General features: G+C 41.5%; 1 protein-coding gene across 2 annotated transcripts in view; it reads left to right on the top strand.

Annotated features, from left to right (window-relative positions):
- Nucleotides 1-514: 514 nt before the first annotated feature.
- CENPC (centromere protein C) overlaps nt 515-27739 on the top strand; it is a 525969-nt gene continuing 498744 nt past the window's right edge. For both annotated transcript variants that reach the window (XM_075861598.1, XM_075861608.1), the window contains exons 1-4: nt 515-585; nt 9726-9856; nt 17078-17168; nt 27441-27571. In XM_075861598.1, the coding sequence (XP_075717713.1) occupies nt 551-585; nt 9726-9856; nt 17078-17168; nt 27441-27571 (388 nt within the window). In that variant the 5' untranslated portion in view covers nt 515-550. The remainder of the gene's footprint in view (nt 586-9725; nt 9857-17077; nt 17169-27440; nt 27572-27739) is intronic.

The raw sequence follows: 27739 nt of genomic DNA on the forward strand, positions 1-27739 counted from the left end.
TATGGTCATGCGCATGAGGGCATGCTAGTTTTCTAGAATCACAAGATAAATGTGAATAATTTCATCCAAAAAATACAAACATAATATGCTAAATTAATAACAGATATGTGGTCGTGTTTAATATAATGCCTCCTTCATCTATAGCAGGGACCAGTGGCGCTAAATGGCACTCATAACTATTCTGTAATATTTTAGTGAAGTATTTAGCTTGCTGTTGTCTCATATAAGGGTTTGTGCAGAGCTCGGCATTAACCTGTACACTGCTAGAGTCTAATCATTGTTATTACTCTCTTTACAGAGACCTGATTATCTTGTATACTGGTAAAAACTGGATCAAAGTCATCTGGTCTGTGTAAAAGTTGTGATGTATATTATTGTAATTAGTTTTTCAGGGCAGATCTACAAAATACGTCTGCAACATGCAATTCTTCTGTCCATTTTCATTATAACTGGGAACAGATACCTTCAACTTTAAACATTATTAACCTTAGAGTGCTAACTTCAGAACGAGGCCTTAAATTCTAATAATGAGAATCGTAATCAAGCAGATATGAGTTACTTTCTTGCAGAATCTGCTAGCAATGGGTATTTATGCATTACTTTTACAGTGCCGTTAAAAAGCATGTTGTTGGGGGAAATTATAATATTGGGACTATTTCTTAGTACAATATAAGCGTTTAAAATTGCAGTTATTTGCCCTCAATTGCTTCCCATACAGGGTACGATGCATTTCCCAATTTAAAATATTATAAAGTTTATAGACCGCTTAAAGGGGTTGACCAGGGAAAAAATATTTTCTAAAAAGTGTCCCCCAGCCTTGGTTTGCCTTCCCTAAAACCCCCTACATACTTTCTAACCAGTTTCTGTTTGATCTCCATCGTCACTGTTGCTCTTTCTGTTTGTTCACATCCCTTGCTTCTGGTCCTGGCTGTTTCCTGTCTCTTTTTTTTTTTTTTTTTTACTTTTTATTGAGGTACAGAGTATACAAAGGAAGAAATAAAGAGTAAAAACAAAAAACAATCCATGTTACATACATGATATCCAATTTCCAAAATGACATTTGAACATCAGAAACATGACATAGTATACATGCTTATACAGAAAACTTGGTACCCTCACTCCTTTTCAATTTTCCTCCACTCAGACAAATAATGAAAAACCGTGTATAACTACGGCCACCTATAACATATGTAAAAGAACACCCCCACCCTGTGCATCGTTACTCATCACCCATCCTCTGAGACCCCAAATCAGAAATCTTTAACCTACCCAACGTTCCACCTAAATTTTCCTTATTGTACCAGGCAGTATATTTGAATGTATGCATCAATGTCTGAACCTCAGAATCCTCCAAAATGTTCCCTGTAAACGGTTTCCATTTCCTAAAAAACCTTTCCGTACTTAAATCGTTACTCTTTTCTGCATTAATCTTATCCAGAACTGTTAAATGCTTTATTGTGCTTTTTATTTCTGCCATCGTCTGTATTTGCGGTTGCAGCCAATGTCAAAATATACACTTTTTCGTGACTAAAAGAGCGATATGTATTCCCTTTTTCGACATTAACCCATGCGATCTTACATCGGAACCCTGAAGAACATAATGGAATATATAATGAAGAGGTAAAAAAGGAATATTCTCCTCCCACACATCTGCAATTAGTGCCTGTACTTCCAACCATATCGGCTGAATATGAGGACAATGCCACACACCATGCAGTAAATCTGCTTTCGGCAAATCACATTTAGGACACTGTCTCAAATAATGTGCTGGAGCATCCTTATACGGAATATCAAAGGCATACGTGGCTTTGTGCTATTTTATACTGCATTTCCCTCCACTGTTCATTCACTATGGAATTCCTGACTTTGTCCAAGCCTTTAAGAATTTTATGTGTGATTGCAGTTTCTTGCAAATCCTTTTCCCAATGCCTAAAGAGATGGTCCCGAGTGTGTTCCAAGATTACTTCCCTGATTTTGCCATATATTGAAGATAAAGATTCCGCCTTATCCTTATGACCTAGCAGATTATCAAAACCACCAGCCATTTCAGCCCCTGACATATCCTTGCACGACTCACAGTAACTCCTCATTTGCATATACTGAAGGACAAACTGCTGCAGGCCCATCGCAAATGTAGATCTAAATTCCTCCCAAGAGAATAACCTCCCCTCTGACAATTCCATCATGTCCCCCAGTTTCCATATCCGTTTATTCTGCCATTCCTTATATAGTTTATTATCATCCCCCTGCCGGAAAGCTTGGTTTCCCCATAAAGGTAAATATTTTGAAATAAACATGGGTAAGTGATAGAATTTTCTGACCGCCTTCCATGATGCCACTGTATCTCGGATAAGAAGACTCTGCTTAGCTATTGCTGGAAGAAACTTGTACTGCGTATGCAGGAGAGCCCCCAAATCCCAAGATCCTGCCAACTCCTGATCCAATGCTGTGTTAGAAAAAAAATGTGATCCTCTTATCCAATCCTTTACATGTCAGAATAGAGCTGATAAGTTATACCCCCGAATGCTTGGTTATTGTAAACCCCCTTCCATTTTTAGTAGACATAATTTTTTATATGCAATACGAGCTCTCTTTTTTTTTTTTCCCCATAAGAAGGCAGTAAATTCTGACTGTAAAGATTGAGGATCTTTATGATGCAACAATATCGGTATCATCTGAAGGGGATATAATAGTTTAGCGAAACTCATCATCTTTATTAAATGCGCCCTTACAAATAATGACAAAGGCAATTTTGACAAGCGCTGAAGTTCCTGGCTTATTTTCTTAAATAGAGGGATATAATTTAAAGTATATAAAGTATTGGGAACCCTACCTATCTTTATTCCCAAATACGTAATATATGTATGTGTTATCTCTACCGGTGAAGAGAACTGAGCAGGACTAGGAGTTTCAAGCAAAAACAGCAATTGACATTTAGGGATATTAATTCTATAACCAGAAAATTTACCAAAGTCTTGCAAAACCCTAAAAAGTCCCTCTAAATGATCTTGCGGAGAATTCATAAACAAAAGCATATCATCAGCATAACACGTTAACTTAAGATCCATGTCTCCCACCTGTATCCCTTTATAGGTGTCCGATGTAATTAAGAAAAGCGCAAACAGTTCCAACGCTATATCAAACAACCGTGGGGACGGGACATTCCTGACGAGTGCCCTTGTGTAAGCGTATCTGATCAGACAAAAATCCTGGGGCGCTCACCCTAGCAGAAGACGTAGCGTACAAAGCAGATAAAAATTTCCTAAATTGTCCTTGAATACCCATTCGATCTAACACTACCCCCAACCATTCCCAATTTACATTATTAAATGCTTTTTCCGCATCAATTGCCAGCAGTGCTGCCGACTTCCCTCCCCTCTTCTTCAGTAATAGCTTATCTTGGACTGCTAAAACTGTTCGTATATTAGTAACAGCTGATCGCCCCTTGACAAATCCTACTTGACGATTCCCTATCAGTTTAGGTAATAATAATGCTTAACGGTCCGCCATCAACTTAGACAATATTTTGAGGTCCTGGTTAATTAGCGAAATTGGCCTGTAAGAATCAGGCTGTTCCAAATTCTTCCCTGGTTTGGGCGATACTTTTATATATGCCACATTGTTAGATGGAGATATTTGATCTCCCTCCATTACCTTGCCAAATAAATCTTTAAGTACGGGAACAACTTCGGATTTCAGTCATTTATAAAACTCCCCCGGATACCTATCAGGACCCGGCGCTTTTTAAGACTGGGGATTGTCAATGACCCTTCCAAGTTCCTCCTCTGTAATTGGGGCATTCAATGCCATGCTATCCTCCTCTCCTATACTAGGTAATGACAAATTTCTCAAAAAATCACAGCCCTTATCCATGTCAACCGAGCCTTGTTGATATAATTTCTCATAAAAACAACCAAAGATATGCACTATTTTTTTCAGTTCCCTATGGGCAATCCCCGACATCCTTCAAACTATGGATATGATGAATCGGTCTTTTCCCCCTTGCCAAAAGCCTCCCCGATTTGTTCCCGAATTTAAAGAATGTTGCCGCATCTCTATACCTAAAATAGGTCTCCAACCTGCATGGCTGTAAATCAAAATGTTGCTTTGCTAAAAGCCACCGACTTTTAGTATCTTCCCTAGGATCATTCTGAAAAGATGAATATGCCTGTCTCAAACTCTCCGTTGCCTGGATATAACTTTTATTCACTTCCTTTTTTTTCCTGTGCACATAAGCTATAATATGTCCTCTAATAACTACTTTCCCTGTATCCCAGTATAGAGATGGATTAGACCGGTGTTCCCCATTATGCTGCGCAAAGTCCTCCCACCAACCCTTCAGAAGTTTCCCAAATTCCTCATCGTGCGCCAATGCCACAGGCAAACGCCAAAGTATATCCGTTCCCTTCGGGAAAAGTTCTTTCAACTCTATAAGAAGAGGAGAGTGATCAGAGATAACCATATCCATAATAGCTACATCTTTTACTCTATGTAACAAGCCCTGAGAAGCCAAAAAAGAATCAATTCTCGACCGTTCCGATTGAGAATGGGAGAAATGGGTATATTCCCTACCCGTGGGATTAACGTATCTCCACACATCTATTACACCTGTTGAATGTAATAATTGTTTTAAAATCACCCTGCGTTTCCCGTTGCGATACCTGGTGTGAATGCTTTCTTTCCTCCGCGACATCATTTACCGTCTTAAGATCACCTCCAATGAGAATTTGTTGATCTCTATCTTGCAAAAGTATACTCTCAATCTGTTGAAAGAACCCCATATTAGACCTATACAGATTGTACAGACTCAACCTCCCTGTTGGGCAATCCACTTTCAATCTGATGTAACGCCCCTCAGCGTCTGTAGTAGATTCTACAACTTGATGTCTTAGTCTTATATGTATTAAAATCAGAACCCCTGCTTTTCCAGCAACTGCCGGAGACCCATGAACCGCTGCCACCCACAATTTCTGCTTCCTATGAAAATTCTCTTGTGTCAAATGTGTTTCTTGTAACAGGGCAATATCTATTTTCAGCTTTTTCAGATGACGCAACACCATCATACGCTTGTAAGGGGACAATAACCCCTTCACGTTCCAGGAGACTACTCGCATAAAATTTCTCCTAACTGTCGATTATACCCAAGATGTTCCTGATCTTCGGTTATCTCAGACCTCTGCCAGTGAATACATTGCGATACACAAGACCCCGCCCCCCAACTCCCCAAACAGGTATTTTAACCCCATAACCCAATACCATAACATTGTGAGAAAAAACATTTCTATACGAAGGTGTTCTCTCGTAGACTTCATTTTTTTCACGCATACTTAAGATGAGGATTCGTTTGCCCCACCTACATCCGTGAAGAGCCGAGAGTAACACTCCTCTCGCAATCAACCCCCTCCTGAAATATAGCAAAAGTAACTTCACTTCCCGCCAAAAATCAGCAAATCTAAACCCCACATTTCCTCAGTGTAATAAAAAGCATACCTCATACAGTATTAACATTTGTCTTAAACTAAACGTCCTTAGTAGCTTTCAGTAGTACCAATTTGGCCAGCAGCTACACAAAATAAAGTGCAACAGAAATACTTGCGAGCAGAACTTCCCCAGTCCAAATTATCAGTCCTCAGGTAGATCCATGGAATGGAATGAGACACCATCTGACCCTGTAGCAATGGGTTCTCGTCTCGGAGAATCTTTCGGAGATCTACACGGCGTGTTCCTCCTCGACGATAATGTGAAAGTTCCACCTTCATCCATAGACACTGATTCCATAAACTTGGCGGCCTCCTCTGGGGAGGACGACCCTTCCATTCGGCAAAAAGACTTTCAAAACAGCCAGGAATTGCAAAAATAATCTCTGCTGTCTCCCCACCATGGTCGAGCATACTGTGGAAAAAGCTCTCTCCTTCCTAGCAACTTCTGCTGAATAATCTCCAAAGAGTAAAATTTTGTGAGTTCGTACTTTTACCGGTGCACCTGCCTTCTTGAAGGTCTGCAAGATGGCCGCCTTATCCACATAGCTCAAATATTTCACAATCACCGGATGTGGTCGCACCTGGTCGACATGCTCCTGTGAAACCCTGGGTGGACCAACTCTGTGTGCTCGTTCTATGATACACCGCCTCTGTATACCCAGTGTTTGCTGTAATGCCACCGCACAGATCTGTGCCAATTGACTGTGAGGGATGGATTCCGGAATCCCTATAATCCGTAGATTACTCCTCCTTGACATGTTCTCCAAGTCTTCCACTTTTTCCAATAAAGTCCGGTTGGATTTAAGAGTATGCTGTAAACCTGTCTGGGCTCTGCCCGATTCATCCTCCACCAGACTCATGCGTTGCTCCAGCTCAGAAATCTGTGTGCCATGGGAGCTTACCTCCCTTTGTTAGACCGTTAGGGCATTGTTCACCGTCTGCTCCAATGAGGCCGTTATATCTGGAGCCAGCAGCTTCGCCACCTCCAAAGCCAGAGACCTGCAAGATACATCTAGTCCCGGCACCAATGTTGCCACAGTCTCCTCCTGCACAAGTTCCTCCTGAGAGGAGGAAAATGATGCCGGCTGTGAGGCAGATCTGCCACTCCTCGTGGTTCGAGGCGTCTCCGACGCCATTTTCAGCTGCTCCAGTCTGTCCTCTCTGAGGAATCGAAGTTCCAGGCGTCTGCATCCCGGGCCGTTGCACAAATTTCTCCATGCCGTAGAGCAAGGAATACCTGAACAGGTATGGGGTGTCAAAACCCACTACTGGACCAGTTCGTGACCCAGGAAGCGATATTACAGGAGGTTAGTCACCGGAGCTCTCACTCTCTGCCTCCCATGCGCGCGCCGGAACTGGAAGTCGGTTTCCTGTCTTGTAACCCACCATACCCATGATCCCTTGCTGCATCTGAGGAGACAGCTTACATCCCCCCTTCCTCCCTCCACAGCTTCTCCGCTATTTGCATACTGTCACGCCCCTCTATGTTCTCAGGTCATTCCCTGCTCTAATTACAGTCACCCAGCTCCCTGCACACTGTCACATGCACCCAGTAATTATCACACAGGGGGATGGGGGTTATATAGAGGATCGCGGGGGGTAATATACAGGGATGATGAGGTAATACACAGGGATCACAGGGTATTCGCATCGATTCCATCATCCCTGTATATAACCCTCACTTCCATGCATTTAACTGCCATCATCCCTATGTAGTACCCCAACATGCCTGTCTATAACCGCCATCATCCCTGTAAATTACCCCCAACATCCCAGTGTATAACCACCAACATCCCTGTGTATAACACCCATCATCCCTATGTATTTCCCCCATCATCCTATATCAGAATGATGCCAATTATATACAGGAATGATGGGGATAATGGACATGGCTGTTGGGGTTCACATACAGGGATGTTGGGGTTCACATACAGGGATGATGGCGGTCATGTAACCCCATCAGCCTTGTCTTTATGTAACCATCGGGGCACGTGGAGATTGAGGAATAACAACATTGCCCTCTCCTCCTACATCAGAGAGTAGAAGGAGCAGGGGGCGTGTACTAGGAGAGACAACGCTCTGTGTCTTTGATCAGCCATAACTTCCGGCTGAACAGAGGCACGGCGCGTCATCAACTACCTTTACAGGCAGTGCGGGTGCTCCAAGAGTGAAGGAGGGTGGACGAGACCGGAGGAGGTGTGTATTATGATTGATGACGTTTCGTGTCTTTGCTCAGCGTGCACTTCCGGCTGAGCAGAGGCACGGCGCGTCATCAACTATGTTTACAGGCAGCGGGACCAGAGGAGGCGGAGCTCTGAAGAGCTCCTAAAACATCCGCCCGGCCCACTGTCTGTAAATGTAGTTGATGACGCGCCGTGCCTTTCTTCAGCCGGAAATTCTGGCTGAGCAAAGACACGGAACGTCATAGGAAACAAAAAAATTACCCTGGGTGTGGTCACATGACCGCAAATCAGAACCAAGTAACGAAGCCAGAGGTAAATAGACATTATATTAGAAAGTTACTTATATGTGTCCAACTAAGTTAAAATCTAAATAAAATCTTATTCCAGGACAATCCCTTTAAATGTTATCCGTTTTGGAAATTGATGCTCAATACATAGAAGAAAGAAAAACTAAAATGTTTCAAATTGAACTACTATGTTCTGAATCCATGTCATTGAATGTGCCTGGTCTTCCAGAGGAAGAACCTCTTTGCAGTGGCTGTTCACTCTGCCTACCGGATGGGGGATCCTCTTCTATTCCCTAATAGTGCCTAATACCATATTTTTCATGGGATGGGGTTTTTTGAACCAGGCAACCCTTTCAACTAGTGATCTGATGATGGTGATCTATCAGACACCAGGGTCAATATTGTTAAAGCTTTTACATATTTGTGTAGTCTAAAAAAGTAACTATATATACTGCATTCTTCTGAAAATCCCAGAGTTTCACTGATTTGGCATCTTGGTGAATTGACCAGATTCACTTTTGGTTACTTTTGAGAAAAATTGTGTAATGGATTCTCCCATTTTGTTCCCTGGACCAGCAAATAAACAAAATGACGAAACAGGTGAATTGATACGATCACACCAAATCCTGGCCTGATCTGAGCCCAAGGTTACGCTTTAACATATAGATGCTGTAAAGAATCAACTCCTCCACATCACAATTGGTAGCTTCCAGAAAAGAAGGATATATAATGAGATTTGGACCTCACTGCGCTGTAATAAAAGTAGCTGAGAGGAATAGGGGAAAGGAAATAGGGATGAAAGTGTGTTTTTGTATAACGTAACAGTTGGAAAAATTAATTAAAAAATAACTTTTTTTTCCAGTCATTAAGATTGCAACATAGAATTAAAGCTCTCCTGTAGTACCAGGGTCCAACAGAGTGAGTGTGATTGACCCCTAATTTGTTTACCCTCCGGCTGGACAAAATTGGCCAGTAATATAAAATAAATTTATGTATTTAGAGGAAATATAGACAGGATAAGGACAGAAATAACCAAATGGTTATGTGAAAGGTTGAACTGTCCTGCCCAAATAGGACTATTGTAGTGGGAAACACTATAAGCCATGATTAAGTATTCCACCAGGAGCGATCAAGTATGCTCTATTTAGAGTAGCAACGTTGGGTAAATTTGAAGTACTGAGATTATCAGGGAGCGTGTAACAAGCGCCCCCTGAGAAATGGGTCTTTATTATTAGCTTTGACTGATCCTCAACAGAGGATGAAGGGATTTGGTGGCACTGAACACATAGAACAAAGTGGGCGCTATGGTATGCGCACGCCATGTTCTCTGTCGTGCTAGAGACTAAATTCATGTATTACAATACTAAGCGGTGCGGCCGAACGGCTTAGTATTGAAATACATGAATTCACGGTATTGAACTGTATCAAATTCACAGTATCGAAATCGTATCTATATTTCGATGTATCGTGTATTGATTTATTTCTCATTTTAGATGCATTGGGGCAACAAAAAACAAAATTGTTTGCAAAGTTGGACATAGCCTTCAAGGAAATTATCCTAGAACTGGCTCTTTGGAAACTTTATTGCAGAACAGCTTCATATGGTGTTTATAAGAGCATTTTCCTTGTATTTTACTTTTAATTTTTTTTTATAAACACTGGAGAGTTTGGAAAAAACACAATTTACAAATATCTGTGTATGGGGCTTGTCATTCTAGTTTGTGTGCGCGTGCTTTTTAGCGCATCTTCTAACTATACAATTCTCTTTCTCACAGACCGGAAAATGAGTTTGTGATAGAGGATGAAAGCAGCTGTAATTTGAAATCTTGGATTTCTCCCGTTAAAAAGAAAAAGGCTTCTCCATTATCTACTAGAGCGAAGAAAGATACACCAACACCAACTCCTAGTAAGACAATTTAAACAATAGCTCTGTTGTTTATTAGGAATATAATTTTGATATGTGCTAAATAATAACATTACAATACCACTAATAGGGTTGTTCCATTACAATTTTTATTTATTTCTTTTTATACGTTTGTTTAGCCTTAAAATGTGGTGGACTCGAGCAGTCCATAAGTTACATGGATTTGAATGGCTGCCATGTAATACTACATATCCCCTGTTGTTTGCCAGGGGTGCCAGCAGACGGTGCTGCGGCGGTCAGCAGATGGCCATAGCAGCTCCTTTCTGAAAGGGTTGTTTCTGAGGAGACAACCCCTTTTAAAAAGGCAATACTTTACCACACTCTTATTTCTGAATTATAGCTAACTTAACCCCTTCCCGTCGTAAACAACTTTCAGGTTTTAATTTTAGTTTTTTCCTCCCCACATTCCAGAAGCCATAACGTCTTTATTTTTCCGTCGATATAGTACTATGAGGGCTTGATTTTTGCAGGACGAGTTGTAGTTTTTCGTAGCACCATTTATTTTGCCGTATAATGTACTAGGAAACGGGGAAAAAATTATTTGTGGGGTAGAAAATGAAAAAACAGCGATTCCTCCATGTTTTTTTGTACGCCGTTTTTACGAAATTCACTGTGCAATTAAAACAACATGTGAACTTTATTCTGCGGGTCAATACGATTACGGCGATACCAGATATATATAGTTTTTTCAATATTTTACTACTTTTACAAGTAAAAACCTAAGTGTAAAAATTTTTATTTTGTTTCGCCAAATTCCGAGAGCCATAAGTTTTTTATTTTTTCGTCGATTAAGTGGTATGAGTGGGCTTATTTTTTGTGGGATAAGTTGTAGTTTTTAATATCATTTTGGTGTACATGCGACGGTTTGATCACATTTATTTAACTTTTTGTGGGAGATTAGGTGACCAAAAAATAGAGATTCTGGCGTTAACAAATTATTTTTTTTACGGCGTTCACCGTGCGGGTTAAATAATGATATATTGTAGTAGTTCAGACTTTTACGGACGCGCCAATACCAATTATGTTTGTTTATTTTTTTACTATGCTCTAGGGGGAAAAGGGGGGTTTTTTGAACTTTTTATATCATTTTTTTTTTACACAAAAACCGCGCCGCAAAACTCGTCAAAAACGGCCCTAAAATGCCTCCCACTGATTTCAATGGGAGGTGAGGGCGGTTTTCTCCTGCGAGTGGTAAAACCGCCTCGCGGGAGAAAGAAGGGACATGCCCTATCTTAGGGCGTTTACGCCTCTGACCTCCCATTGAATTGGCAGTGAAAGCGTATTTCGCGGCGTTTTATGCCCGCGGCGCTCAATGGCCGCAGGCGAAAAACGCTGCGAAAATCTGCGTGCAGGGAGAGGAAAATCTGCCCCAAACTTCCAAACGGAATTTTGAGGCAGAAATTCCGCCTGCAAAAAACTGAACATAGCCTTAGGCTATGTTCACACGGAGTATTTTGCCGAGTTTTATGACGCGGAAACCGCGTCGCAAAACTCGGCAAAAACAGCCCTAAAATGCCTCCCATTGATTTCAATGGGAGGCGTCGGCCTCTTTTTCCCGCGAGCAGTAAAACTGCCTCGCGGGAAAAAGAAGCGACATGCCCGATCTTCGGGCGTTTACGCCTCTGACCTCCCATTGACTTCAATGGGAGGCAGAGAAAGCGTATTTCGCTGTGTTTTATGCCCGCGGTGCTCAATGGCCGCGGGCGAAAATCGGCGTGCAGGGAGAGGAAAATCTGCCTCAAACTTCCAAACGGAATTTTGAGGCAGATATTCCTCCTGCAAAATACTCCGTGTGAACATAGCCTAAGACTGTATTTACACTTAGTTATTTTGGAGAAAAATTACAGCCTTGTATAATTGTCTGCATCTATTCATGCCTTTTATGTTTTTTGTTTTTTTTTTGCTTTTGTATGCTATGTAGATTGTGTTTACAACAGTTAAAGAGGATCTGTCACTAGTTATTCCCGATCCCCTATGTAATCTAATAGGTGCTATAATGCTGATAACTGCAGTGTAAATTGTGCTTCTGAACGTTCATTATTAGCAAAATTATGTGCATTATTCTAATTATGCTAATTTGGCTATACTTGACAAGTGGGAGGTAACTTTCTTTTCTTTTTCCATTACACTGCCAAAAGAGAAAGAGTTGCCTCCCATTTGTCACGTATAGCCAAATTAGCATATTTAGAAAAGTGCACATAATTTTGCAAATAATGAACATTCTGAAGCACAATTTACACTGCAGTTATCAGCATCATAGCACCTATTAGATTACATAGGAGATATGGCATTAATAAACTCGTGACGGATCCTCTTTACCCCTTTCTGCCGCAGCCACTTTTGGACTAAATGAGCCCCATTTTTAAAATTGAACGTATCACTTTATTTGGTAGTAACTTTAAATTGCTTTTACCAATCCAAGCGATTTCTGAGATTTTCTCGTGACAAATTGTACTTTGTCAGGGATAAAATGTTGTCGATTTTAAATTTCAATTAAATATAATTAAATTTAAATGCATCTGCTTGTATGACAGATAATTAATAACTATTTTGTATGATATAACTAACATTTCCCATATGTCTACGTTATGTAGAATTGGGCTGTGAAAATAATAAATTAAATTTTTTCCAATAAGACGTAACTGTGTAGTTAAAAATTCTTCATTTTCTCGACAAATAAAGGAGAAAAAACACCCCAACATTTGTAAAGCAACTTCTCCAGAGTAGGGAAGTACCCCATATGTGGTCATAAACTGTTGCCTAGGCAAACAGCAGAGCTGAGAAGAGAGAGAGAGCGCCATTTGGCTTTTGGAGCGCAGATTTTGCTGGATTGGTTTCTCGGCCCCATGTCGCTTTTGTAAAGTTCCTAAGGTACCAGTGCAGTGGAAACTCCCCAAAAGTGACTCCATTTCGCAAGATACACCCATTGAGGAATTCATCTAGGGTTGTGGTGAGCATTTTGACCCCACAGGTGTCTCATAGATTTTATTAGAAATGGGCAGTGAAAATAATAAATTACATTTCTTCCAATAAGACGTAACTCTAGTTCAAAATTCTTCTTTTCTCAACAAATAAAGGAGAAAAAAAAAACAACATTTGTAAAGCAACTCTTCAGAGTAGGGAAGTACCCCATATGTGTTCATAAACTGCTGTTTGGGCATACAGCAGGGTTCAGAAGGAGCGCCATTTTGCTTTTGGAGCGCAGATTTTGCTTCGTAATAGTTCTGTTTGGGATTTTGCTGGTGTTTCAGCTTATAATGTGGGGGCATATGTTTACTGTGCGGAGTACATCGGGGCATACGTATGCTGTGCGGAGTACATCAGGGCATAAGTTGCTGTGCGGAATACATCAGGGCATATGTAAACTGGGTGGAGTACATCAGGGTATAATAGGATGATGTAAAAATGGGGTGAATGAATAATAAAACTAATAATACTTGCATTGGTGTGGTACGCTTTGAAGCAATCCTGTATGCACAGGCCAGGTTTTTTGGGGCAGGTGTTGCACTGATAAATGGTGTCCTTTCTTATACCCTTTTTGGAACACGATGCACTAAGTTTTGGGGCAGATGTGCTTGGGCCCCCCCCCCTCGTTTCTAAATATTAGGGCCTTGATAATTACCACTTAACCCCTTAACCCTTCATGACCTACTATCAGGTCACGCTAACTAGAGCGTTTGTGCTCCGTGATCTAATAGTAGGTCATGGGAATAACCGCCCTTCCACCTCCCTCCCGGCATACAGCAGTTGCGGCAGCTCCTTCAGCGGGGACCGATCGCGGAGTCCCCGCCGATTAACCCCTTAGAAGCCGCGTTCAATAGCGATCGAGGCTTCTTAGGTGTTAAAGCACCATTGACGTCCCGCGACATTATCGCGGGCGGCGATGGTTGCTACGGCATCCGGGGGCCTAATAATGGCCTCCTGCTATGCCATGTACGGAATCCTAGTGGGTCCTGACAAAGTCAGGACCCACTATGCTTGCTGTCAGTGAGTAGCTGACCGCATGTAGCGCAGTGTATTAGAATTGCGATCAGGGCCTCCTGCCCTCAAGTCCCCTAGTGGGACAAAGTAAAAAAGTTGTATAAAAATTAAAGTTTTAAAGTAATAAATGTAGAAATCCCCCTTTTCCCTTAGCAGTGCTTTTTTATTAAAAATATAAATAAAATAAATAAACTTTACATAATTGGTATCGCTGCGTCCTTAACAACCTGAACTACAAAAGTGTTTAGTTAATTATCCCGCACGGTGAAAGCCGTAAAAAAAAATAATAATAAACCATACCGGAATCACAAATTTTTTGGTCACTTCACCTTCCAAAAAATGGAACAAAAAGAGATCAATAAGTCGCATTTACCTATGAATGGTACTGATCGAAACTACAGTTCGTTACGCAAAAACTAGCCCTCACACTGCTTTATTGATGGGAAAAATTAAAAAGTTCTGGCTTTTAGGCGGGATTCACACGACAGGGTTTCCCGGCCGGGTGCCGGCCGTTCATAAGTCGGCCGGCACCCGGCTGCATTAGGAATAATAGACCCCTAATGGGGCTATTCACACGACCGATTTTTTTGACGGCCGGGAAAAAATAGGACATGCTCTATTTTCGGCCGGGTGCCCGGCTCCCATAGAAGTCTATGTGGCCGGGTAATACACGGCCATCACCGGAATGTGTCCCGAGTGATGGCCGGGTCTACCGTCGCTCGCGCACTCTCTCTCATCCTCCTCACAGTGCCGAGTGCATGTGAGGAGGAGGGTCTTTTATTGCTCGCTGTAGGAGTCGGAATCCCCAATCTCCGTCACTCACTTCTGCAGTGGAATCCCTGACTCTATGGCCGGGGATGCCGCTACAGGAGAAGTGAGTGACTACACTGTCCATATATGGACACAGTGACGTCACTCACTTCTGAAGCGGAATTCTCGACCTGTGGCATCACCTACATGGGACAGGGTGGCATCACCTACAGGGGACAGGGTGGCATCACCTACAGGGGACAGGGTGGCATCACCTACAGGGGGCAGGGTGGCATCACCTACAGGGGGCAGGGTGGCATCACCTACAGGGGGCAGGGTGGCATCACCTGCAGGGGGCTGGGTGGCATCACCTGCAGGGGGCTGGGTGGCATCACCTGCAGGGGGCTGGGTGGCATCACCTGCAGGGGGCTGGGTGGCATCACCTGCAGGGGGCTGGGTGGCATCACCTGCAGGGGGCTGGGTGGCATCACCTGCAGGGGGCTGGGTGGCATCACCTACAGGGGGCTGTGTGGCATCACCTACAGGGGGCTGTGTGGCATTACCAACAGGGGGCTGGGTGGCATTATCTACAAAGGGCTGTGTGTGACAACAAATTTAAATGAAATTCATCCGATTTTAAAACTGACAGGGAAAAAAACGGATGCAAATCGGGTCCAAATCGGCCGGTAAAAACGGCAACACGGAACAGAATCGGAACGGATGCAAACCAGCCGGGAAAATCGGACCAAAAACGGACTATTTTCCCGGCCGACACTCGGACCCTTTTTTTTGCGCGAGACTAAGTGTATGTTCACACGCAGTGACCAAACACGTCTGAAAATACGGAGCTGTTTTCAGGCAAAAAAGCTCCTGATTTTCAGACGTTTTTTTAACAACTCGCGTTTTTTACTTCTGTTTTTGGAGCGGTTTTTCAATGGAGTCAATGAAAAACGTCCCAAGAAGTGTCCTACACTTCTTTTGATGAGCCGTCATTTTACACGCGGATTTTGACAGCGACGCGTAAAATAAAGGCTCGTGAGAACAGAACATCGTAATTCCCATTGAAAGCAATGGGCAAATGTTTGTAGGCGTAATGGAGCCGTCTTTTCAGGCGTAAAATGCCCGAATTACGCCTAACTGTAGTTTTTGTGGGTACCATTTTGGAGTACTTGCAGCTTTTTGATGAATTTTTATTAAATTGTTTTTTTGTAGACACAAGGTGACCAAAAAAGAAATAAAATTCTGTCAGTTTTTTATTTCACTGTATTACGCTGTTCACTGTGCGGTAAAAATAACATGATATTTTTATAGTTCAGTCTGTTCCAAACGTGGCGGTACACATTATGTATAGTTTTTTTGTTTTTTTTTCTAATTATAAAGGACTTGATCAGGGAAACAGGGCGATTCTTGTTTTTATTACTTAAAACTTTTATTTATTCTTTTTAAACATTTATTTTTTTACTTTTTGTTTTTTTTACACTTGGGGACTTGAAGATCTGATCTCCGGTACAATACAATGCATTGCACTACGTATGTAGTGCAGTGTATCGTAACGGTCATTCTTCAACTGACAGTCAGACCATTAGGTCCTGCCTTGGACAGGACCGAATAGGCTACGTTGCTAGGCTTCCTGGTTACCATAGCAAATATCGTCTCAAAATCACTTGGGGGGGGGTGGGTACAGAGGTAGCTCCCTCTGTCAACCACTGAAATGTGGTAATCACTATTGACTTCCGCATTTGAGTGGTTAAACTACGGCGATCGCCGCCGTTGCTACTGGATGTCGACTGTATATTACAGCCGACACCCGCTGAAGAAGATGAAGCAAGCACGGCTCCTGTGCCCGCTTCATCTTCAGGATATGACTGTACGTCGTGTTGCGGGAAGGCACTTGCAGTCTCGACTTAGTCACGTCGGTTTGCGGTAAGGGGTTAAAGAGTAACTTGACTTTTCTTTCAACCTAATTCAATAGTAATGGGGCTGATTAGAAACTTTATAATATAAATTATTACAGACGAGGCCTCCACTTATCAGACTCCTCCCCTCCTCCTGCACTGATCATTCACGCTTAATTAACTGGTAAAATCAGTCTTCAATGAGACCGTGATGGGGATAGATTATCAGCTCACTGAGAGCTCCTGCCCATAGGGGTCTATGGAGAGGGAGGAGGGAGCAGCTGCAGAGAGAGAGAGAGGGGCATAGAGACTTTGCTGCTTCTAGTAAGTATTCTTCTGTTTCATGTCAGTGCTGGATTCACAGTAACACTACTCACTACTGCTGTATAATGTCCTCCATGCTCCTTGTGTATGTAAGAGAGATAGAAGAGCAAATTCTCCTCTTCTCTGTGCGGTGTATGGGAGACGTAGTGACCAGAAATTAGTATTACTCATGTACACACAATACGTCTTATTTTTAAAAAGTCACCTGAAACGTCACATACTCAATATGATTTCTTGATTTATCTTTTTTAAGAAAAAACAAATCCAATTGAAGCTTCCAGTGGTTGGCAGAAGAAATCTGAAAATGTGACGCCATTACTGGCCAGTAGCACCAGAGATGAAAGGTTTGTATTATGTTGGAAACTGGTGATTCAAATAATAATCTGTTTCGTTTTTTTTTAGCAGCAATTTATTTAAAAAGGGGAAAAAAAACAAAACCTTTTATAAAAGGACTGGAATTAGACACCTAAAATGAGTGTTCCTTATATGCACTCCTCAACATTGAAATTGCAATACCAAGAAGGAAAAGTTTTGGAATTGTGGAAATCACAGGATCAATAGACATGTTAATGATGTGCATATTATAAAAAAAATAAACTAATTTCAAGCATCCTGATTTATTCAGTATAGAGTATGAGCGCCACGTGCAGAAATACACAAACTTACACGCCTTGGCATGCTTTTAATGGTTGTCTGAGGAAGGTTATGCCACGCTGAATGCACTTGGGCACACAAATCGTCAAGATTGGCTGCTGGCAGCTCCCTTTGCATTTACCAAGCAATGGTGTCCTAGATGTGCTCGATGGCAGACAAGTCCAGGGATGCTGCAGACCATGGTAGCACGTTTAGGCCACACAGGCTGCTGACAGTAGCACAAGCAACATGCGGCCTGGTGTTCTCCTGTTGAAAAACGGCTATTGGGACACTTTGGAGAAATGGCCGTACCACTGGTTCCACGACCAAATTATTGGAACGCCGTGCTGTTAGTGTACCTGAAACGAAGACTACATGGGTCCGATTACCATACATCATGCCACACTATAAACCCAGGAGTAGGACCTGTGTGACATTCCCAAAGGCATCTCCGTGGTGTTGCCCATGTGATCTCCAGACCAATTTCTGGCTTTCATTGCGTCCGAGACAAAAGCAGGTCTCATCACCAAATAGACCTCCATTCCAGCCTCCTTTGCGGTCTTGCTGTGCACCATCATAGCCTTTGAGAGCGGTGGCGTGCGGCCAATGGAGCACCTGTAGCTGGATGTCTGGCTTGTAGCCCAATGTCATTCAAGCGCCTTCTGATGGATGTGACGTCCAATTTCACTTGCAGTAGAGCATGGATCACTACGCTCCATTCATCCAATCGGACGATCCATCAGTGCAGGGGTTCGTCTCTGTGCACCTCTCGCTGTCATTCCCGTTCGTTGTTGTTCTCCCAGCCTCCGGGACACGCAACGTTAAACAGTTCTGACATCTCAAACTAGGCATGTAGCGATCTGCCAGAGTGATAAACCAAGGTTCTTCAGTTCAAGGATTCTGTCCCTCTGAGTTTGTGTCAAGTGGCGATAACTGGCACGTCGAAGAACAGGAGGCATCTCCTAGTCATTCCACATTACTGATCCGATTTTTGAGGTTTCATGTGGCTAAAAACGTTTGCTTCCAAATCTGGCTATTATGCCCCTCTCACATGCCACAGATTGGGGCTAGGTGCTTGAAAATGTGATAATTTGCAGATCTTAGGGACACCTGCTACTTCCTCGATTTTGCATAACCTTATGGCTTGCCCTTCTTGGTGTTGCAATTTCAATGTTTGAGGAGTGTATTTCCTGAAAGCCGCTAACCTGAAGAACTTGTTAACCGACAGAACTACCTTCATACAAACTTTGCTGCAATAAAATTATTTGTATTCAATTTCAAATTTGCTACTAAAACAAAAAATGCACATTAAATGCTGAAAGAGGGGTCCTCCGACATTTGGTCTTCACCTACAAGTTTGATCAAAATATGTGCTGGACACCCTATACAGCTTACAGAACTACTAAAATAATTTAGTTTTTTTCAGAACGCACACAACATGGCATCTATGGAAATACAATGCAATAATTTACACTCGTAACTACCTTCATGCGACTTTGCATTAGTTATTTGATTTAAAAATTGCATGCAAATTCATTCTCACTCTTGTAGGTCCCTACCACATAAAACTACTCTTAAAAATAAATAAAAAAAAAAGGCATGGGAGGTATGTATGAACTCTGTACACCTTTTAGCTTATGTTTCCATAAACCGTCAAACAGTGGCTTGTATATCTTTTTATTTCCTTATTGTACATCCAAAGCCAAAATATTGTAATATAAACCACCAAATCTGCAAGTATCTGCCAAGTACTTTCCTGCCAAAGACATATGTCCTACATCCTGGCAGGGAAAGACTTCACTAGCCAAGGACTTATATAATTTGTCCTTGCTACAAAAGGCTCTAGATCAAAATAGGAAAGGTTCATTCTTTTATGTATAGGGTGAAGTACCCGCCTCTAATAGACCAGGTACAAACAGAATTAATGAGGTGGCACACACTGCCATTATCCGTAAAGTCCCATTTAAAAATAATTATCAGATCCAAATTTCTGTATTCAATGCAAACTATACCAATGTTTCTGAAGAATTCTGACATTAATACTTTTAGATTCAACGTTCCTGAATGTTATATGGGGAGGGAACGCTTCAGAAAAGCGCTGCTGAAATTTATTTTCCGAAGGAAGTCGGGGGGGATACATTTCTAAAATATTCATAGTTACAACCTAGCATGTCTTAGTAGACGTATACTTGACTGGGCAAATTCATCCTCCTACTATTTTAAATTTGCATTGGAATGAGTTTGGCATATCCCTGGGACCTGACAGCTATCCTACTCACGGAATTGTCAGAGCTCCCCCTCACATTATAAGGTCTACCCTTATTTGGAACACTGTGGAAACCTGGAAATTCTTACGCCAACACTTAGGCCCCATGCACACGAACGTGTTTTTGCGGCCGCAATTCCCCCGAAAATCCACGGGAGAATTGCGGCCCCTTTCTTTTCTATGGGGCCATGCACACGACCGTAGTTTTTACGCTCCGTGCATGGCCCGGGAACCCGCACCACAGAAAGAACGGGCATGTCCTATTACGAACATCTTCTGCGGTCCGGGCTCATTGTAAACAATGACGGCGGCCATGTGCATGTCCCGCGATTTGCGGGCGGCCCGCGGCTGACAGTCCGCAGCCGGCCGACCCGAAAATCACGGCCGTGCACACGGCTACGGTCGTGTGCATGAGGCCTTAGTCCTGTTCTTTCATATATCCAAACATTTACCGCTTTGCAATCAGATTCATTCCTGTTCAGGATAATGCCTTATTTAACCAGTGGAAAACCAAAAGGGTTCAGGTGGTACAAACTGTAGTTTTTATTGGTACCATTTTGGGGTACATGTGACTTTAATCCCTTTTCTTATTCCATTTTCTGAGAGGTGAAGTGACCAAAAATTAGCGATCTGGGTATTGTTTGTTTTTTATTTTATTTTTTTACTGTTTTCACCGCGTGGGATAAAGGTATTTTTTTTTTTTTTTTTTAAAGTTCAGCCCCTTTACGAATGCAGTGATATGAATTATGTATAGTTTATTTTCATTTTTTTCTAATAATAAAGGACTTGATAAGGGAAAAGCCTTTTTTTTTATTTTTTTCTTGAAACTGTTATTTCTTTTATTTTTGGACGATTTTTTGTTTTATTTTTGTGTCCCACTAGGGAACATGAAGGTCAAACTGTCCGATCGCTGCTATAATACACTGCAATACTTATGCATTGCAGTATTTTATACCTTTCAGGGTTACACGGACAAGCAGCCTTTTAGGTCCTACCTCCAGCAAGTGGCATCTAAGGGATTAACTGGAGGTGTACACTGCGATCGGTCCCTGGGGAATGAGTTGTGATAACTGCTGTACAACAGCAGTTGTCACAGCTTAACGTACTATTACTGAACTGAGTGCAAGCAATGCCCTCAGCTAGACGTAATAGTACTTAGCTGAGCGTTAAAGGGTAACTAAACTAACAAACTTTTGTCATGTCATAGTGACATGTCAGAAGTTTTGATCGTTGGGGGTCCTAGCACAGAGACCCCCACTAATCCCTAAAACGAAGCCGTAGAAGCGCTCGGTTGAGTGCTGAGCTGCTTCGTTTGTGATGGGCTTTCCACTGTAAGCCGAGCAAGTGGTGTAAGGGCTCAATAGAAAGCTTAAAGAGGCACTGTCACCAGATTTTGCAACCCCTATCTGCTATTGCAGCAGATAGGCGCTGCAATGTAGATTACAGTAACGTTTTTATTTTTAAAAAACGAGCATTTTTGGCCAAGTTATGACCATTTTTGTATTTATGCAAATGAGGCTTGCAAAAGTACAACTGGGCGTGTTGAAAAGTAAAAGTACAACTGGGCGTGTATTATGTGCGTACATCGGGGCGTGTTTACTACTTTTACTAGCTGGCCGTTCTGACGAGAAGTATCATCCACATCTCTTCAGAACGCCCAGCTTCTGGAAGTGCAGACACAGCCGTGTTCTCGAGAGATCACGCTGTGACGTCACTTCCCCAGGTCCTGCATCGTGTCAGACGAGCGAGGACACATCGGCACCAGAGGCTACAGATGATTCTGCAGCAGCATCGGCGTTTGCAGGTAAATCGATGTAGCTACTTACCTGCAAACGCTGATGCTGCTGCAGAATCAACTGTAGCCTCTGGTGCCGATGTGGCCGACACGATGCAGGACCTGTGAGTGACGTCACAGATCTGCACTGCCAGAAGCTGGGCATTGTGTAGAGAAGTGGATGATACTTCTCATCAGAACGCCCAGCTAGTAAAAGTAGTAAACACGCCCCGATGTACGCACATAATACACGCCCAGTTGTACTTTTACTTTTCAACACGCCCAGTTGTACTTTTGCAAGCCTCATTTGCATAAATACAAAAATGGCCATAACTTGGCCAAAAATGCTCGTTTTTAAAAATAAAAACGTTACTGTAATCTACATTGCAGCGCCGATCTGCTGCAATAGCAGATAGGGGTTGCAAAATCTGGTGACAGAGCCTCTTTAAGGCTCGTGATCAGTGGGATTCTCTGTGCTCGGACTCTCACTGATCCAAACTTCTGACTTGTCACTATGACATGTCAAAAGTTTTCTCTAAAGTTTAGTTACCCTTTGAATTTATGATACATGATTCATGATTATCAGTGAGCGTAGTATCAAGCGCTCCCTGAGAAATGGGACTATTATTAGTTTTGCCTAGTCGCTTCATAGAGGATGTAGGGTTTCGGCAGTGCCGGCACTGAAGACATAGAACGTGGCAGGCTCTGTACAGTGCGCATGCCATGTTCTCTGTTGTACTCATATTAGATGCGTTTGTACAACAAACACAATTGGTTGCAAAGTTGGACATAGCCCTTAAAGGGGTTGTCCCAAGTTGATAAATGGAGCTATAAAGCTCCCCCATGTAAAAATAAGAAGAATTCTAATTACCTGTCCGTCGTCCAGCGATGTCGTTTTCTTGATATCGTTGATTGAAGTTGCGGTCGGTCCCTCTTTGTATCCTGCTCGTTGCCTAGGTTCCCGGCCACCGCTATTTACCTTTAGCGGTGGCCGCGCATGCGTAATGACATCCTCTGCGCCCTGAGCAGAGGATGTCATTTGCTCGTGAACGCGCATATCGGCGCTTCTCGGCGCATGCGCAGAAGATGCAGTGGAAGGCACCCGTCGCAAGGAGAAGTCTGCGCTCCGCTAAAGGTAAGTGTGTATATGTTTGTGTGTGTGTGGGTGTGTTTGTGTATATGTGTTTGTGTATATGTGTTTGTGTGTGTGTGTGTGTGTGTGTGTGTGTGTGTGTGTTTATGTGTGAGTGTATATATGGGTGTATTTGTGTGTATGTGTATATGTTTGTGTATATTTTTGTGTATATGTTTGTGTGGGTGTGTTTGTGTATATGTTTGTGTGTATGTGTTTTTGTATGTGTGGGTTTGTGTATATATGGGTGTGTTTGTGTACATATGTTTGTGTGTATGTTTGTGTATATTTTTGTGTATATGTGTGTGTGTTTGTGTGGGTGTGTTTGTGTATATGTTTGTGTGTGTATGTGTTTTTGTATGTGTGGGTTTGTGTATATATGGGTGTGTTTGTGTACATATGTTTGTGTGTATATGTTTGTGTGTATATGTGTGTGTTTGTGTATATATGGGTGTGTTTGTGCATATGTGTATAGGTTTGTGTGTATGTTTGTGTGTTTTTGTATACGTGTTTGTGTATATATGTGTGTGTGTATATATATATGGGCGTGTTTGTGTATATATGGGCGTGTTTGTGTGGGGATTGTGTATATATGGGTGTGTTTGTGTACATATGTTTGTGTGTATATGTGTATATGTTTGTGTGTATATGTGTGTGTTTGTGTATATAGGTGTGTTTGTGCATATGTGTATAGGTTTGTGTGTATGTTTGTGTGTGTTTTTGTATACGTGTTCGTGTATATATGTGTGTGTTTGTGTATATATGGGCGTGTTTGTGTATATGTTTGTGTGTGTGTGTTTGTGTATATATGGGCGTGTTTGTGTATATGTTTGTGTGTGTGTGTGTGTTTTTGTATATGTGTGGGTTTGTGTATATATGGGTGTGTTTGTGTACATATGTTTGTGTGTATATGTTTGTGTGTATATGTGTGTGTTTGTGTATATATGGGTGTGTCTGTGCATATGTGTATAGGTTTGTGTGTATGTTTGTGTGTGTTTTTGTATACGTGTGTGTGTGTATATGTGTGTGTGTGTATATATGTGTGTGTTTGTGTATATATGGGCGTGTTTGTGTGTATATATGGGCGTGTTTGTGTATATATGGGTGTGTTTGTGTATATGTTTGTGTGTGTGTGTGTGTTTGTGTATGTGTGTTTGTGTATATTTGGGTGTGTTTGTGTACGTATGTTTGTGTGTATGTGTGTGTGTGTATATGTGTGTGTTTGTGCATATGTGTATATGTTTGTGTGTATATGTTTGTGTATTTTTGTATATGTATATTTGTGTGTTTGTGTACATGTGTTTGTGTATAGGTTTGTGTGTATATGTGTGTTTTTTGGAGTTTATGTGTGTGTGTTTGTGTATATATGGGTGTGTTTGTGCATGTGTATATGTTTGTGTGTTTTTGTATATGTGTGTGTTTGTGTATATGTGTGTGTTTGTGTATATGTGTGTGTTTGTGTATATGTTTGTGTGTTTGTGTATATATGGGTGTTTGTGTACATGTGTTTGTGTGTATGTGTGTGTGTGTGTTTGTGTATATGTTTGTGTGTATGTGTTTATGTAATATATGGGTGTGTGTTTATATGTGTTTGTGTATGGTTGTGTGTGTGTAGGTGAGTATAAGTATCGGTATTGTTCACATTGATAACTTTTTTTTATGTTGTTGCAGATTTTGATGTACCAATTGGACTGTCTTCGATTCGTTGGACTACTGTGTAGATCGACGTTTTTTGAAAATTTTAATAAAATGGTTAACGAGGGTTTTGTTGGGGATTTCTTATTTCAATAAAAAAAAATTGTCTTTGTGTTTTTTTTTCAAACTTTATTAGTGCCTAGATAATGGTAGTTGGCTAATTGACAGCGTCCATTATAAAGGCGGTACTTAGTGTTAGCCGGTGCAGAGGCTAGCACTAACCACCCATTATTACCCCGGTACCCACCACCACCAGGGGTGCCGGGAAGAGCTTGGTACGATCCAGTACCCGACCATCTGTTGTGATGGTCGGGTACTGGGGCGGCCGTAGGCTGGTATTATGAGGCTGGGAAGGGCCAAAAACAGTGGACCTTCCCACCCTTGTAATGCTAGGCTGCTGCTGCTGTGTTGTATCGGGCTGGTTATAAAAATGTGGGGGACCCCCACGTCGGTTTTTTTTTAAATTTAACAATAGACGTTGGGTCACCCACATTTTTAATAACCAGCCATATACAAGGCCGCAGCAGCCTGGCGTTACACGGGTGGGAGGGGCCACTGGTTTAGTACATTCCCAGGCTAATAACACTGTGTTTGTGGCTGGTTATGATAAATTGGGTGGAACCCCATGTCTTTTTAATAAAAATAATAAATAAATAATTTAAAAAAATGACGTGGGGTCCCCCCCATTTTTATAACCAGCCAAATACAACATAGCAGCAGCAGCCTAGCATTACAAGGGTGGGAAGGTCCACTGTTTTTGGCCCTTCCCAGCCTCATAATACCAGCCTGCGGCCGCCCCAGGGCCCGACCATCACAACAGATGGTCGGGTACTGGATCGTACCAAGCTCCTCCCGGCACCCCTGGTGGTGGTGGGTACCGGGGTAATAATGGTGTTTAGTGTTAGCCGCTGTACCGGCTAACACTAAGCCTCCCCTTAGTAATGGACCTTGTCACTCAGACAGCGGCCATTACTAAAGTGATAGTAATAAAACTTGAAAATAAAACACAAAGATATAGATAAAATATTTTATTGAAATAAAGCACCCCCAACACAACCCTCATTAACCATTTTATTGATGAAAAAAAAAAGCGTCATCTAAGTAGTCCTCGAAACCGACGTAGTCCAAACACCAAACCTGTAAAAAATCAAAAATATAAAAAAAAAAATGAAATAAAACATGTCGTAGGCTTAGTTTCACTTTCATGTGTGATACTGACTGTTATACCATGTATAGAAGCCTGCGGCAAAGTTGGCTTAGATACAGGGCGCCAGCGGACAGTATCATACATGGCCATACAGACATTTATACAAACAAACATACATGCAAACATACGTGCACATAGACATACATACAAGCAAACATACATACAAGCATACATACAAGCAAACATACATACAAGCAAACATACATACATGCAAACACATACATGCAAACATACATACGTGCAAACATACATACATGCAAACATACATACATGCAAACATACATGCACATATACACATACAAACATGACAACATACATACAAGAAAACATACATACAAGCAAACATACATACATGCAAACATACATAAATGCAAACATACATACATGAAAACATACATACATACATGCAAACATACATGCACATATACACATACATGCACATATACACATGCAAACATACATACATACAAGCAAACATACATACATACAAGCAAACATACATACATACATACAAGCAAACATACATACATACAAGCAAACATACATACATACATACAAGAAAACATACATACATACATACATACAAGCAAACATACATACATGCAAACATACATGCACATATACACACATGCACATATACACATACAAACATGACAACATACATACAAGAAAACATACATACAAACATACATGCAAGCAAACATACATACATGAAAACATACATACATGAAAACATACATGCACATACACATACAAACATGACAACATACATACATGCAAACATACATACATACATGCAAACATACATACATGCACATATACACACATACACATACAAACATGACAACATACATACAAGCATACAAGCAAACATACATACAAGCAAACATAAATACACATACAAACATGACAACATACATACAAGAAAACATACATATACATGCATACATGCAAATATACACATACATGACAACATACATACAAAAATAAACTCACCTAAGACGTTCCCACGAAGAGCTGAAAGGTCCCGTCACTTTTCTTCTTACTGCTCCCATTCACAATAACATAGCGGTGGGCGCAGATGACGTAATCACGTGTGCCTGATATGATTACGTCATCAGCGCCACAACGCATTGTTACTATGAATGCGAGCGGCGCCAAGAAGAAGGAAGATGGCAAGTGACGGGGCCGTTCAGAGCGCCGTTAGAACGTCTTAGGTGAGTTTATTTTTTTAATATATTTTTAGTTGTTCGCCGGGTGCTGATGCAGCACCGATGCGGCGGGTACACAAATTACATGTAGTGACGGGGGGAGAGAGAAGTTGTTTGCCGAAACGGGGTGAATGTAGTGTAGTGTAGTGTATTGTAGGGTTGATGACATTCACGGTAAGTTCGTCTCAATCGGGCTTACCATGCCCGCTTGAGACGAACATTCTCCCGATGTTGCTAGAACTACAGTATCTAGCAACATCGGGAGCGCGCACACTGCAGAGCGGCTTGATTGACATCGAGCCGCTCACGCCCCTTTTTAGAAAAGATAACCAGCACTTGCTGAGTTATCAAGTGTAAAAAAAAGGCACTTAGGAAATTAATTTTTAAAATTTTTTAACAGTAAATGTTTTAAAATTCATTTCCTGCTTAGAATGTTTAAAAAAAAAATTTTTAGTCAACTTGGGACAACCCCTTTAAGGAAATTATCCTGGAACTGGCTCTTTGGAAATGTTATTTCAGAACAGCTTCATATGGTTTTTACTGCTCTAGTGTTGTTTTTTTTGTTTGTTGTTTTTCAAATACTATAGAGTTTTGAAAAAACACAATTTACAAATATCTGTGTATGGGGCTTGTCATTCTAGTTTGTGTGCGCGTGCTTTTTAGCGCATCTTCTAACTATACAATTCTCTTTCTCACAGACCGGAAAATGAGTTTGTGATAGAGGATGAAAGCAGCTGTAATTTGAAATCTTGGATTTCTCCCGTTAAAAAGAAAAAGGCTTCTCCATTATCTACTAGAGCGAAGAAAGATACACCAACACCAACTCCTAGTAAGACAATTTAAACAATAGCTCTGTTGTTTATTAGGAATATAATTTTGATATGTGCTAAATAATAACATTACAATACCACTAATAGGGTTGTTCCATTACAATTTTTATTTATTTCTTTTTATACGTTTGTTTAGCCTTAAAATGTGGTGGACTCGAGCAGTCCAT

Source organism: Rhinoderma darwinii, chromosome 1 (assembly GCF_050947455.1).
Source record: "Rhinoderma darwinii isolate aRhiDar2 chromosome 1, aRhiDar2.hap1, whole genome shotgun sequence".
Taxonomy (NCBI): Eukaryota; Metazoa; Chordata; class Amphibia; order Anura; family Rhinodermatidae; genus Rhinoderma; species Rhinoderma darwinii.